General features: G+C 39.5%; 1 protein-coding gene across 3 annotated transcripts in view; it reads left to right on the top strand.

The window, feature by feature from the left end:
• beg (malonyl-CoA-acyl carrier protein transacylase beg) overlaps positions 1-16,489 on the top strand; it is a 96,162-nt gene that overhangs the window by 53,092 nt on the left and 26,581 nt on the right. For all 3 annotated transcript variants that reach the window (XM_080287295.1, XM_080287300.1, XM_080287291.1), the window contains one exon: positions 12,479-12,588. In XM_080287295.1, coding sequence (XP_080143421.1) covers positions 12,479-12,588 — 110 coding nt within the window. The remainder of the gene's footprint in view (positions 1-12,478; positions 12,589-16,489) is intronic.

Genomic DNA, 16,489 nt, shown 5'->3' with positions numbered 1-16,489 from the left:
AGAGTGTATGTGAGTGAGGTGGAGGGGGGAAGAGGGAGGGGAAGGCCGAGGATGAGATGGAGGGATGGGGTGGAGAGGTATATGAGAGAGGGGGGTGTGAGTTGGGAGCAGGGCAGTGAAATGGCGGGGGACGGCGACTTGGAGGCGATTTGTTTGTGGCCACCCCAGACGGGATTGAGGCGTCTGGCAAAAACCAAAAATTTTATTCCTTGCCATAGAAAAATATTCAGCAAAAAAACCTAATGAAGATATATAAATCTGGCCTAAACCATGCAAAACTACAATAAATTACCTTTACAATGTATATAGGATATGGTTATTTCTGCATTTTATTGCATGGTAAAGCGAAAGGAAAAAGATGCACAATTTTTTACGAGTCTTGGCAGCATAATCACTTCTTGATCTTTCTCTTGGATCGGTCAGAGTAAGTACACTTTTTGTGACAGAATGCTGGTTGTGGTGTTATTTTGAAGCTAAATAATTGCACTTTATCGCAGCATTTTCAAGAATGGAAAACAAAGAAAATAAAAAGTCAAAATAACAAGGTGAAGTTAGGCGAAAACCAAAAATTTTATACCATACCATAGAAAATATTCAGCAAGGAAAAAAGATATATAAATGTGGCTTAAACCATGCAAAACTGCAAAACTACTGCCCGCCACTCACAGAGCAAGCATTCCACGACATCATGCCTGAGTCTTTTTGTTATGATATGTAAATGCGTCATATGGTGAATATTTTACACAAGTATCTTAAAATGATGCATCAACGTGTCTTCGGAATCTCAAAGGGTTAATTGGGAGGCAGGCCAGTGCAGGGAAATTCTGAACATACTTTGCATAAACATCACTTTTTTTGTGGTCACATATCTTAGGAAGTATCATTTGAAGATGTCTGAAATTTTTATTCAGTATACCTGGATAATAGTAGGGCATATTTCAGAAAAGATTTTATTATCAAAATGAAAACCTTTACAATAGTGTCACCAAACATCGACAAAAAATAAATAAACAAATATAAAGAAATACAGAACATCATCATCTAATCCTGTGTTGCTCCATGAGAATCGTAGAAGCTCAGGACTAAGCAAGTTGGTCCTGACATTTAAGATGAGAGTGACCAGCCTCATACATCGCTGGGTGGCATTACATAAGAAAAAATAAACAAAAAAATGCACTACAGTATTTCAGAAGGCATATTCTGAGGAATGACAAGGAGGATCAGCATAATGATTATGTCATGAGACAGCAGAACTCTGTATCTAACAGTGTACCAAAAATTTATGTGGTCCCATGTGTCCGTATATTGAAAAAAGAAAAAAAAAAAAAGAAAAGAAAAAATAAAAGTCCAAAAGTAAACATTAGAATAACAAGATTTCGTAATTGCTACAGTTATGTTACACCATATCACTGTCCATCAGATTTTTAAAAATGTGTCCTAAAATTTACTTATGCAGTACTATTACATATACAGTATATATAGTATTACTTATAAACAGTGAGTTGTAACAGATTGAACCACACCATCATCACATAGCGCTGAGCCCCAGGAGTATATAGAAGTACTTACTGAAAAAGTAACTAAGCTTGTTTCACATCATTACAGCTCAAAACATCAAAGTTCTTATCTTTGCAGCCTTAAGGAGAATCTTGGTGATGATCAGTGTATAATGCTATTGGATTTTGAAAGAGCTATTCTTTCATCATCCAAGACACAGCACAAGGCTTTTACTGGGACAACAGTCAATGAACAATGCACCCTGTTGTAGTATATAATGGATGGAGAGAAAAGATTAGTTTGTAAGAGCATATGCATAATCGATGATTGTCTCAAGCGTGATACTGCTACTGTTTATGCCCTCCAGTGTGAGGTACTTGAATATTTAAAATCCATTCCCTCATTGTCAAAACTGTCAAAAGTGATATATTTCAGTGATGTTGCTGAGTCTCAATACAAGAACCATAAAAACCTAACTAATCTCATGCATCACCAGAAAGATTTTGGTTTGGCAGCAGAGTGGCTTTTTTTTGCTACTTCCCATGGAAAATCACCTTGTAATGGCATTGGTGGAACAGTCAAGCGGTGTGCAGCAAGAGCAAGTCTTCAGGCAACAACATCAGGTCATATATAATCAGCATCTGACCTGCTCTTATGGAGTGAAAGAAATGTAAAAATTTTACATTTTATTTGGGTAGGAAAAGAAACAGATTGGTTTATACCAGTTTCAACTTGCCACATTCAGGCAGGGAAAATATCAGGAGAAGAGGCTGTCATTTAGACAGGGAAAGTATCAAGAGAAGAGGGTGTCACTTAGACAGGGAAAGTATCAGGAGATGAGGGTGTCACTTTTGATTTGTTGGGAAATCAACCAGTTGTTGTCCAAAGAAATCCATTGCCAAGTCATCATACTTAGTCAGTGAGAGCAATGAATCCTGGTACCTACATATCCTGTAAATATAATGATCATGGGTGGTTCAGTAACAGAAAGGAAGTACATGAAGATGATGATGAGATACTGGTTTCTTTCCTTTATCCTCTTGGTCCATCCAAAGCCTGCAGTTGGCCAGGGAGACCTGATGAATGTTGGGTGCCAGTGTATCATGTGTTGAAGGTAGTGGTGTCTGCAACAAATGGCAAGCATTGCCAAATAACTGCAGAAGAGGAAAGATTAATCAGTAACATTTATGATAACATGTAATTCATTATGAGTATATATTCTGTAAGTAGATTTAGGACAAATTTTTAAAAATCTGAAGGAGGGTGATATGATGTAACATAACTGTAACAATTACCAAATGGACAGGGTGGCTTTAGGAGTGGCAGAGGATGTGTGGAGCAAATATGTGCAGTGATACAGATAGTGGAGAAGGCGTGTGAGAAGGACTATAAGGTGTTTATGGCATTTATGGATCTGGAAAAAGCATACAACAAAGTAGACAGAGATGGATTGTGGAAGGTTTTGTGCATGAACAGTGTAGATGGTAAGCTGCTAGGTGCCGTCAGGAGTTTTTATGATGGTAGTGAGGCATGTGTAAGGGTAAATGGGCATCTAAGTGAATGGTTCACGGTCAGTGTTTGCGTGCGACAAGGTTGTGTAATGTACCAATAGTTGTTCAATATGTATATGGATTGGATGATGAGAGAAGTAACAACACAAGTAATGGAGAGAGGTATGGCATTGGTAATGATTGGTGATGGATGGAACATCTCAAATTTGTTGTATGCTGATGATGCAGTGCTGCTTGCAAATACTGGACAGGAACATGGTAGACTAGTGCAGAGGTTTGCATAAGTCTGTGAGCATCGTGCCTTGAGAGTGAATGTAGAAAAGAGTACAGTGATAGTTATTGAGAGAGAAGGTGACTCCCAGTGTAATGTTACAGTGAATGGGGACAGACTGGAATTGGTGATAGAGTTCAAATACCTGGGTACAGTGACAGAAAATAGAGGAAAATGTGCAAAAGAGGTGGAAGGTAGAGTGACACAATGAAGGATAGTAGCTGGTGCTATGAAGGCCTTGATAAGAAACAGAGACTTAAGTGTTGGAGCTGCGCGAGACTTACATGAAGGAGTGTTGGTGCCAGCTTTAACACATGGGTATGAGGCTATGGTGTGGCATGAAAAGTCAGGAGTGAGAGCAGTGGAGATAGGACTGCTGAGGAATGTATGTAGAGTACAGAGAGTGGATAGGATACAAAATAATGTGATTCGTGAAAGATGTGGAGTGACGAAGTCCGTGGACACCAGAATTGAAGAGAGTGTACTTAGATGGTATGGTCATGTGGAGAGCATGGATAACAGCAGAGTGGTGAAAAAGGTATATCTGAGCAAATTTGAAGGAGGTAGAAGGCAAGGTAGGCCAAGGAGAAGGTGGAGGGATATGGTGGATGAGTGTGTGAGGAAGAGAGTCATGGAAGGCGATGACGCTAGGGGACTAACAACAGATCGAGCTGGCTGGATGCATGTTGTGAGAAAAAGTGCATGATTAGGGATTTGGCACCTCTTTTTAACATGACGGCGTTTGGATTGACTCTGTCGGATATGTTTATGTGAAGCTACAGAATGTGGTGAAAGTTTTATTTTGGCATATCAGATAGAGCTAGGATTCCGGGGACTTGAACGATGAATGAATGGAAGCGTGGCCCATTGAATTGGGCAAACTTGGGTTGGCTGGACGTTGCTACTCCTCACCCTGCCCTAGGGTGGGAAAAGAGGTCCGAATGATGATGTACTCTTAATTTGTACCTTTGGATTTTTTTTCTTTTTCCCCAGTATCAAGACACATGGAACCAAAACAATTTTTAGTATACTGTTAGGTACAAATTTCAACCATCTCATGATGTAATCATTATGCTGGTCCTCCATTTCATACCTTAGTAAATGCCTTCTGAAATAGTGTAATTTATGTGATTTTTCATTGGTGACACCATTGTAACAGTTTTCATTATACCAATAAAATGGTTTCTTAAATGTGCTTCACTATTATCCAGGTTTATTAAATAAAAGATTCAGACATCTTCAAATGATACTTTCTGAGATATGTGGTCTCAAAAAGTCATGTTCGTACAAAAATTTTCAAAATTTCCCTGAATTAGCCCCCCCTGCCAATTTGACAAAAAAGTCTATAATCTTAAATTCAGCACTATGATCCTACACATACATGACTGAAGAGCAAATGCTGAAAAAATCATAGCAGTATCCTGCATATTAAGTGAGATCCAGAATTTTAAAGTAAAGCAGTTTGCCCAGACTGCAAAAATTAGCAAGAAAATAGTCGTATTGTAGAGTATTATATCTTAAGAAGTTTTGGGTATATTAACATAATAGTTTGGATTTTTACATTAGACTGCTAGCTTTATATATAGATAGATAGATATACTGTAGATATAGAACAGAGGAAGGAAAAGAAAATGAATAATATAATCCATACACCAGACTACAGGTGTCCTCCATTCATAAAAAAATCTGAAACAGTTGGACTTGAACAGCCTTAGGTTGAAGGTTGGGCAGAAACCACACTGGGGAAGCGAGTTCCAAAAACATGCAGTTCAGGGAATAAAAGAATTCTGATAGGCAGAAGTTCCGCAATATGGCAGTGTGGCAGTCCACTCATGAGCATTACCAGATGCCTGTGTAGCACAGAGGAAGGCATGGAGAGGTGGCACAGTGAAATGCAACTTCATCTGAGCACTTTCCATAAAAGTATCCATAAAATAATACAAGGGAGGCAACATCCCTTCTTACCTAAAGGGGAGGTAGTTCATTTGTAATAGCAGGGTTATTAATAAGTCTAACACCCTTGTTTTAAATTTTGTCTGGTTGTTTTGGTGCTACCTCTACACATCCATTCCACAAGGATGGGCAATATTCCAGCTAAGAGCCCACATGATTCTCATAAATTATAGCTAGCTGCTCGTCAGTGAAGAAGTTACGGACTCTGGACAATAATCCAAGTTCCTTTTAAGTGGTTAGCAAGTGATCTAACATGAGAGACCCAGCAGAAGGTACTGTAAAGTGAAACACTGAGAATTTCAATACATTTAGAGATAGGAATATTAATAACATTGAAGGTAATATAGAAATCAGGCAGTACAGTATCTGCCTATTAGTAAATTGTATACAGTATCTGGTTTTTCTAGCATTAAATGAAACAATGTTTTTTTGGTCCCATTCAGTAATCTTTGACAACCCTTGATATATGGAGATCACTGTATTGAATTGTAAGTTAGAGATACTGAACTTTGTGAATGGGTGTTTAAGTGTGAATGAACTGTGAAGTGTTAGAGCCATCTGCATATGGGTGAATGGGATTATGGATGATAGATATGAGATCATTAACATGAATTAGAAATAGGGTTGGAGGCAGGACTGATCATTGTGGCACTCTGGCATTATTCGAGTGGATATTGGAATATACATCATCTACTTTTATCTTTCTGTCACTGAGATATGAGGAAATCAGCAAAGCAAAAGATAATAGGCCATAGCAAGGGAGTTTGGATTACAAGGAACAGTGCCATACTCTGTCAAAAGCAATATCAATGGCTATTGCATGAATTTCTCCATGTTGGTCAGTTGACTGGTGGATGGTATGAGTCAAGAGACTGAGTATATCAACAGTGGATCTTTCGTGGCAAAAACCATACTGTCTGTCACTAATAAAGTTGTTGGATTCAAGATGTTTAACAATGTGCTTATTAATTACAGTCTCAAATACTTTACCATAAGAAGACGTGATAGCTATTGGTCTGTAATCAGAGGGGTCAAAGGAACTTCCTTTCATTGGGATTGAGTGGATATTGGCTTCATTCCAAGAATCAGGGAATGAAGAACATATGCATAGTCTGAATAATTTAGCTAGAACAGGAACAAGTTCAGGGGAACACTTTTTCAAAACAATTGGAGGAATTCCATCTAGACCTGAAGCTTTGTTAGTTGGTAAATTGTCTAGGATGGATTTTAAATATCTATTGTGTACCTTAAGTGGAGTAATTTCTGGAGAGTCAGGTTATAATTAGTGATGCAAAAAAAAAAAAAAAAAAAGGGCATTCATTTTTTTCAATAAAGAACTTTTTTGTTAAAAAAAACTAGAAAAATATATATATATTTTTATTTTTTTTCAAATAGGCAAAAATATTTATTTTAAAGATTACTTCCCCCCCCCCCCCCAACTCTGGGCAAAGGCTTCAGGGCCTATTCCCAAGTCCCAGTAGTCCTCCTACATCTCCACATGTCACCACTTCAGCACTAACACCTACCATCCATATTGAATACTGTACATGCTAGGGCTGTCTCATCATCATCATCATCAGCAGCCGTTTGAGGATCCACTGCAGGACCGGCCTATCCCGACTGAAGTTGGGACGATACAGCCAATGTATCTCTACCAAGTGGCTTAGGCTGTCTAGTAGTAGAGATTGTATGTAGGGTGAGAAGTGCTTGTTAGTGTAATTGTAGTGTTGGAGTGGCTTTGGATGTGTATGTAGTCTGTGAACCAAGTGTAATCGGCCTGCGCAAGCCGACTGGGTGCAAGCATACTTTACAGTAAGCGACACTAATTCAACCACAGCACCCCTGGTGTCCGCCAATGCAGTACGTGGCTGGGTGAACACTCCCAAAGTTTATTACCCTGGCGGGGCGCGAACCCTGGTCCACCCGTGTACAAAATGCACACTCTACCACTGTACTACAGCTGGACTATATAAGAGTTCCATAAGCCAGTCAAGCTTACATGTAACAGAATTAGAACCATTTGAACTACTGATATAATTAACTGTACATGATACAAGCAAATTATATTTTAATAACCTGTTTATTAATATACAAGTTATGCAGCAGGCTTCTACATACTGTTATTTCTTTTTCCCTAATCAGAGATATAAAAGGATAATTATGAAAAAAAAAATAAATAGTGTAAACTGTAAACATTTCCTGATGTAAATCTTATTTACTTTTGTTGTACTTACCATAGAGGTCCATTGTACAAAAACTGATAACAGCTTGAGCCTTGGGCTGAAGCAGTATTATCAAATTATGGTCATGAGAACAAGAATTAAGGAAGAAGTAAAGAAATTTCACTGTGGTTATAAAGTTTAAGGCAGTCAGTTATCAAGCCTGAAGGTCAGACTCGTCAGAGGTTCTAGTCCTAACTCCTGGCCCTGCTACCTCTAACGTGGAGTCAGAAACTTGGTTAATTTCTTGCAAATTTTGGAATATATAAACACCTTGTCAACACAGTTCAGACAGGTTACAGGGGAAATATTTATTGTATTTTTACTCTTTCCAGGACTCTCAGAATGTTTGACTAATGTCTGACCCCAAAAATATGAACTTTTGGCAAAGAAAGTGGTATAAGAATAATTAAATATTTGTACTGGGAATTAAGGGGAAAAAAAAAAAAACGTAACACAAAAAAATGGTATAAGAATAATCAAATATTCTTACTGGGAATTAGAAAAAAAAAAAGAAAAAAGAAAATTTATATCACTATACCGGTTGCGTTGGCCAGTTTCTCTTGTGCCCCGCCCCCTTGGCCACGCCCACTCACCCGTTGGCCCAAGTAGGAGTTCTTAGCCAGTCTTTGCTGTGCCACTGTTGGGTAAACATGTCAGGCGCTCTCGCTAATTGAAGCAACAAAACTTTTACTTAACCCCTTAACTGCAATGATATCTTTTCCATTTAATTAGGAAATGTTTTGTAGTAAAGGATGTTGGAAAAAAGTACCAAGGAATGTCATCGGCCTGAAAGGTTTGTAAAGTAACGAAAGTTCCCTGTATGAAAATAAAAAGGTACACATTCTACAAAGAACTTAGTGTTTTGACATTTTTCTTAAATATGGTATCCACACACACACACAAAACCCTTTTCCTGCTATAAGATTTCACTGACTTCACGTGTATACTGTAGAAAGAGATTTCTCATTTCGAAGCGAAGCCAGTGACATTTCTTTTTCCTACTTCTATATTCAAACCTCTGATATTAATCCCTACACCGCGGGCATGTTTACCGATGTTTTGCGTGTGCCGCGGGGTTATTTGGGCTCCGACAGACTCTCAAAAAATATTTGCCAAAAATCAGTTATTAGTCCTAGAATATTAAAATTAAATATGCTTATGGCACATACCTTCAGCTTTCTCCTGGAATGTTTGTTGAGCCTTCGTCAGTTACCGTAGGACTTGTGGAGACCTCAGAAGTTGGGTAACGAAGTCTCCACTTTACACTTCCTGACAACCCGTAATATGATTACCACAGCCAGATATTAACACTATAAACACTACTCTATGATTTTCAAGTAGTTTGGGATCCATACTCCAAAAAAAAACCCACTGTGAAAGCAATGAAAATTACAAGCGCGTCTGACCGTCGCACTGGCACTAGTTCGCTCTTGGTACTGTCATTTATTATTCATAAAACCCCTCACACTTTATATTTCTATTACTATATAACACTTATATATATCTACAGTCTTTATCCATAAGTTTCCTTCAGTAGTATTAGTTTATTGTCACTGTAGGGATTCAATTTCTTTCAGTAAAATACGTAGCATTCACTTTCTCGTCCTGTAATACTAGCATTGAGAGTGAATGTCACTTTCATCTTCACTCTCATAACTCATAGTATTCAGACATGCTAGAGTGAAACTTTCACTTTCATTACTCCTAGGGTATATACTCGTATTCTTATAATGCTACTCATTTACATTTCTATTTACGTTCTCTATTTTATTTACGTTATTTACATTTCTATTTTATTTACACTGTGTTATGCACTGTCACTTGAAGTAACTTATAAAACTATTTTCCATTGTTCACGTATATTTACATTCATTACTTTCACTTGCTCTTTACACATTATTTACAATTCCACTTGCACTGTTTTACTCAATAGAAAGATCGTAGTCACTCTTTTATCAATTGTCAGCCCTTTACCTCTTTCCACACGAGGTTTAGTAGGGGGTAAAGGTCACAGGGCCCTTTCCATGGGGGTGACAAAGTCCCTGAAGTCAGCAAGAAGAAACAGACGTACCTCTACTTCAGAAGATGAGAGTAAACTGATAAGGGAGGGCCGGGGTAGAGGCCTACTTAGGGGATATTCAGTGCTACCAATGTTAGCTCTTGAAACAGCTATGTATAGCACTGAAATGATTGGCAGGAAATCTAGACAATACATTATAAATTACGTAGTTCCAGGTGAATGTAAATATCACTTAGGCTTCTCCCTTCCCTCCTTACATGTATATTTATTACGAAAATAGATTATACAGCATATTTCAAGGGGAAAAAAACAGCGAAAATTAGCGAACGAGTGCACGTGAGGTGTTGTCAGGTGATAATTAGCCAATTCCAGGTGTATGGCACTCTCACTTACCTTATTTCTTTCTTGTATATATTATTTGGTATAAGAAGAGGGCATAGGGCTTATTTCAATGGATGAAATCAGTGAAAAATTCCAGGGAAGATTTACTTAGCGTAGCACAGCCGGGCAGGTGAGAGGACAGGGTAATGGAGGGGGGGTAGGGAGGGGAGTCAAGAACAGGGAGAAATGGCTAAATTGTCAACAATGGATGGGAGTACAGATGAGATTAGGAGTGCTGACTAGTGTTGGACATTGGCAGTACTGATAGATGATACAAGCCCCCACTTGGAAGCCCGGATGAATTCAAAATAACACAGAATCACAAAAGCGACGCCCCGCGGTATGATCCCTTGCTCCCAAGCGTCACGAAAGTGACGCCCCGCGGTTAAGGGGTTAAGGAAATAAAGAGGGAAAATTACAATATGGTTATGATACTGTGGTAAATTACTAGCCATGACAAATTGGTGACTTAATATATTTAACAGTAATAGCAGCACAGCTGCGATGTGTTATTGCCAAGCTCTGAACTTTCTTGGCGGCAAAACTCAGCTGCAGTCGCAGGAGGAGGCAGGTTGGTTCTTTTCAAACTGATTTTGATTCAGTTAGCAAATTTTAGTGCTTCCTTTGTCATAAAGAAAAGAGTTCAAAGTAAAAATAAATACAGTAATACGACACTATTTCGTGGTAAGGCTCATTATTCTGTCAGTAAGAAGAATAATTATCTCAGCCAATCAGCAACGAGTAGAGCTGGAAGAGGGCGGGGCATCAGTAGGGGGTGGGGCACGAGAAACTGGCCAATGCGACCATTATAAATACAGGGACATTCTGGACAACTTTCTCTAAAGTAGAATTACTGGCAAATGTATTGGCAAGGATGTTTGCTTTACCATGCAGGTCATTTGTAATGTTACCATCTGAAGATATTAGTGGGGGAATGGGTGATGATTTGCTGAAGTTATTATTGAAAGAATTGAGAGTTGACCAGAATATTCTATTGTCATTAGGATTATTTAATAATGTGGATGCTTGGTTGTGAAGAAAATTTGATTTAACAACATATATTACTGTTTTTACATGGTTTCTAGCAATTTTATATTGACTGAGCAATTCACATTAATGACATTTGGGTTGCAACTCTGGCACAGTTTCTATCAAACCATTTTGGGGAGCCTGATCTTTTAGCAAAATGTTGACTTGGTATGAACAGTTTCATACCAGCTTCTACAAAGTCAGTAAGAATACTTGCAAATTTAAAACAAATGTGAGAAGGTCAGGCTGCAAAGTTTTCAGTAAATTCATGATCTGCCATGGAATGATTCATAAATAATAATATAGCATGTATGCAAGGTCTGTCCTAAGAGAAACCAAACTTTTTAAACGGTATACCAATCAGCCAGTATAGCATGATTGTGATGGGAGCGCTGTGGAGCAGCAACTTTGAACTTTAGTCTGACACTAGTTGCATCATGCCACGTTACTTAGTCACTGAAGTAGACATACTTGAGTGAATGTGTGTTTAGTACACTTGGCAGTTTGTTGCAGGGTGAATAATGTAGGATCTTGAAGAGCAATGTGTTTGCACAAAATTCCGTTTCAAATTTGGAAAAGCTTTTATGTGGGTGTATGGCTACAGTGTCGAAACAAAAAGACAGTCATCACAGCGAGTTGAAATATTGTCATTGCGACCAAAAAAAGGCACGTCAGAGTCTCTCCAATGTGAGTGATGTTGATCTTTTATTGGACTCGTGTCATTTATCATGAGGTTGTTGCATTGTTCAGACAGTCAATAGTTTTACTTGAATAACCAGAAGCATTTAAGGGAGACAGTGCAAAGGAAGAGACCTGAGGCATGGTTAAACAAAACCTGGATGCTGCACGATGACAATGCACCTGCTTTCACATCGCTCTTATCTGTAACTTTTTGACGAAGAACGAGACAACTATTATCCCCCAACCACCCTACACTCAGGATTTGGCCTCTGCAGATTCCCCACCCCCCAAATTGAAATCCATCCTGAAAGGTCGCCAGTTTCAGATAATAGAAGAGATAGAAGAAAATTTTCCAAGTGCACCAAACACATTCGCTGAAGTGTGTGTACCTCAATGACTAAGTGACATGGTGTGATGTGGCTAGTATCAGACTAAAGTTCAAAGTAGCCGCTACACTGTGCTCCCGTAGCAATCACAGTATGCCAGCTAGTTGGTGCGCTATTTAAAAAATTGTTTCATTTTGGACAAACCTTGTACATGTGTTATTAAGACTTTCTTTCTTTCTTACCTCCATTAAAAAATCATGTAATTACTGAACACTGCTACCTTATATTTCTTAAATACATAGTTGCCACGAGGGTCTGAAGCTAGACTGCAGTAGTGCATATATACACCAGTAATTTAAGCTCTACGAAGCCACCCAACATCCATGGCAGTGTTTATATGATAGAAAGACCTGTGGTTATCTCTTGGATTAGAGCTTTGTTGTATTAACTAAACATCTGTTGGTTTTGAGAGCTTACTGTATTAACTCAAATGACATTTTACAAAGTTCTTAAGGTATAACATTATTTGCCTGTAAGATGTTTCAGAACACACATGAACATCTTCATTGGGCTTTTTTCTTTCCCAGATTGAGAGATGAGAAACCTAGTGTTCTTGAGTCATGTGTGGGTGTGGCAGGGTATAGTGTTGGGGAAATCACAGCTCTAACTTTTGCTGGAGCTCTGTCTTTTGAAGATGGTAAGTTTAAACTTGATATCATTCTTGCCATATCTTAATAGGTGAAACTTTTATCATAATTTTTTTTTTTTTTTCTGCCATGTCCCTTTTTGTTTTCTTAAGGGCTAAGGCATTGGCCCTGGGTAGAGGACTTAGGTTTTGGAGCATATGAAAAATCTTATTGTAACATGCAACAGTAACCTATCAACCCGTCAAAATCTTCCACAGGAGTACCCACCAATGTTTAATAACATCCAGCTCAATCGTGCATCATCCTTGAACATGCTTTGGGTTTCATTCACACGGGACTTATCTTGGAAAGATCATATTGCATCTCTTGTAAAATCTGCTTCCAAGAGATTTGGTGTGCTTAGCTGACTCCGTGCCTTCTTTACCCCTGCACAGTTGTTGACTTTATACACGGGTTTTATTCGCCCCTGTTTAGAGTACAACTCTCATGTGTGGGGAGGCTCCCCACATACAGCTCTTCTCAGTAGGGTGGAGTCAAAGGCTATACGTCTCATCAACTCTCCTCCTCTTACTGGCTCCCTTCAACCTCCATCTCTTCGCCACACTGTTGCCTCTCTATCTTTTTTCTATCGCTACTTCAATGGTCACTGCTTCTCTGAACTGTCTACTTGCATTCCTCTACCTCTACAACGGGCGCATAGCACCCATCTAACAGCAAACTCTCATCCCTTTTTCTGTCCAACTCTCTAATGCAAGAGTTAACCGTTACTCCCAATCCCTCATTTATGCAACAGGTCAACTCTGGAACTGTCTCCCTCTGTCTGTATATCCGGCTTCGTATGACCTCCAGTCTTTCAAACACAGTGTGTCCAGGCATCTTGAAATGATCGGATCTTGAATTTGGCTCTCTCTTGTATTTTGTTTTTCTCTTGGAAGGAACAGGTATTGCAGGCTCTTGGCCTTTTGTTCCTTCTTCCTAGCATATATATATATATATATATATATATAGATAGATATATATACACAGGGTGACTCAAAAAACCTCCCACATTTCGAAAGGCTGTAGCACTGGCAGTAGTGAGGCGGGAGGGGCGGGGCTAGAGTCTGTTGGTAGCCCAACCCCAACCATCCTCAGTTGCCAACATGGCATGGTCAGGAGCACACCATGTGTTTGCTGTCGAAGCGTTCTTCACAAACAACCGTTCTGTGATCACTGTGCAGAGGGCTTTTCAAAGAAGTTTCAGTATTCCACGGAACCAAAACGTCCCAAATCGGAAAACCATCTTGCAGTGGGTTGAGAATTTCAGGGCAACAGACTCAGCTTTAAAAAGAAAATCACCTGGTCGACCTAGGAGCGCTCGTATGCCTGAGAATATTGAAGCATTGAGGCGATCTGTTGTGCAGTTTCCGAGATGTTCTGCAAGGAAGCATGCTTTAGCTGTTGGGATATCCCAGGAAACTGCAAGGAGAATCTTACACAAAGACCTTCACTTCCATCCATACAAAATGATGGTTGTGCAAGAACTCAATGCAAGAGATTGGATAAGCTGCAAGGAGTTATGCGAGAACATTCTGCAAAGTGTTCCGGAAGATGCTGTTCTCTTGTGCAGTGACGAAGCTCATTTTCATTTGAGTGGCTCTGTTAACCCGCCGCGTCCCGACCGATTTTCCACCACTGACTCCCCCCCAATCCCAACCAATTTTGGAAAAAAAAATTTTTGGCTCAAACCTCTGCTTTTGGTGAGAAACATCAAAAATTCATAGAGAAATTGCTCACCTGAGGTTTAAAATACTCAATACAGGTAGCAGTACCCTCTACCATACTAGGTTTTCTATCAGGCTGGCTCCAAAGAAAACAAATTCTATGGTAGGGTAACTATTCCACACCACTCATAAACAGTATTTATTTATTTATTTATTTGGTACGAATTTATATGTAGTAAGAGAGTATATTGGTTTTCACACAGTAATATGGGCAATATAAGCATTGTTTCACTCACCAAACACATCAACATACCTGACCTCAGGGCTGTTTGGCCAGACTGCCTAGGGAACAACTACTACTACTACTACATACCTGACCTTTTTTGGCGACATTACCTGATCATCATTTCTGACTGTTTCTTCCTCTAACGCTATGTAAACTTTGTCCTCCACATTGTCATCGATTGGGGAATCACTCTGGCCCTGAATTTTGTACTGTGGCACGATGTGTCTTTACTGGCCAGGTCACTGGTAACAGGTGAATTGCCGAGACAATGGCGTGCGGGGGGGGGGGGGAGGTCATGTGGGATAAGGCATTGTCCGTGCCTGTAGAGGAAGGGGTCCTGTGTATATGTACCAAAAATCACGCGCGAAAATCGAAAATTATGCAAATTAGGGACCTTGCAATTGATGCACATTTATATACGTCAATGGGACCGACAGTGACAAAACAAGCGGACGTATATATATGTAAACGGGACGCAGCAGGTTAACAAACAAAATTTTCGCTATTGGTCTGAAGACAACCCTCGCATGCTACACGAAAGACTGTTGCATTCCGATCAGGTGACTGTGTGGTGTGCTGTTGCTGATGTTGGCATCGTGGGTCCTTATTTCTTTGAAGAGGGTTGTGTAACTGTTACCGTAACTTCTGACTGTTACATTGATATGCTCGAAAACTTTCTAAGGCCACAACTCGAACACCTTGAGCTTGAAGAACTTGATGTGTGGTTTCAGCACGATGGAGCTACAGAAAAACACAGCTCGAAGATCATTGCAAGTGCTGAGGGAAATGTTTCCAGATCGGGTGATCTCATTGTGTGGCGATGTTGGGTGGCCGGCCCATTCCCATGACCTTGCCCCTTGTGATTTTTTTCTGTGGGGCTACCTTAAATCATGAGTGTATACTCATCGACCCCAAACTCTTGAAGCCCTTAAGGTTGCTATTCAGCAGGAGATAGCCGCTGTTCCACCCAACATGACCCGTCGAGCCATGGCAGCCTTCAGAAATCGCCTCCAAGCGTGTATAGACAATGACGGCCACCATTTGGAGGATGTCATCTTTAAAACATGATGAATAAAAACTGTATTGAATGAAGTTTCATGTGTGCAAATAATATTTTGATTATTTATTTTTTTATTTTTTTTATTTTTATTTTTTTTTTTTTTAAATGTGGGAGGTTTTTCTGGATCACCCTGTATAAGACTGATTATTAATGTGTTAAATGTGAGTTCTATTGGCACTTGAACATACAGACTTTATCAAATAAACTTCTTCATTCAGTGTTTGACCAGGCAGCCTCCGCCATCTTTAATGTTTGGTCAGTCAGCTGATGTGTGTCTACTTGGCCGAGCTTTTTCTCTCTCGATCTGCAGCGCGTGGTATTGCCCAAGTAGACACAAGGCTGATCACCCTCCTGTTTTTGTGTCTATTGTTATGTGTAATACATGCATTGACTGATTGCTTGATTGTGTGCATGTGTAAAGTGGGGAAAAGTGGGGTGAAAAGGGGGACTTAGGGCGAACATCTAGAACCAAATTCCATTTTTCCCATAGGTTTAGTTATTTGTATGGCATGGTTTTCTGTGGCACGGGCGCGGTCCAGAACCAATTAGCTGCGCCTTAAGCGACTTGACTGTACCCAGTATTTGTATTCTGTGATGTTACAGTACCATTAACTCATCAGTGTTGGAAAGGAAGGATTCTTACAAGAACAGAAAGACAGAGTAAGTCTTTGATGAACAGAGAGAAAAATGAGAAAGAGAGGATATGGGTATCAGATCAGCCTTTTAAAAATCCAGCCATCTCTTGGGAAAGCAAACCTATGCTCAAGGCAAGGTCATCGAGGCATTCAAATCAAATGAGTCCCCGAGACAGGACACCAGGATAACAAGAAATAATTCAAAGTAGTTTAGTAAAGGTACAGTTAGGTCGCCTAAGGCGTGGTTAATTGGTTCCGGACGCACCC

The sequence above is a fragment of the Coenobita brevimanus genome, chromosome 14 (assembly GCF_032717465.1).
Source record: "Coenobita brevimanus isolate Jiangsu-jjx chromosome 14, ASM3271746v2, whole genome shotgun sequence".
NCBI lineage: Eukaryota > Metazoa > Arthropoda > Malacostraca > Decapoda > Coenobitidae > Coenobita > Coenobita brevimanus.
Note: the sequence above shows the minus strand (reverse complement) of the source record. Positions and strands in the feature narration are given on the sequence as shown.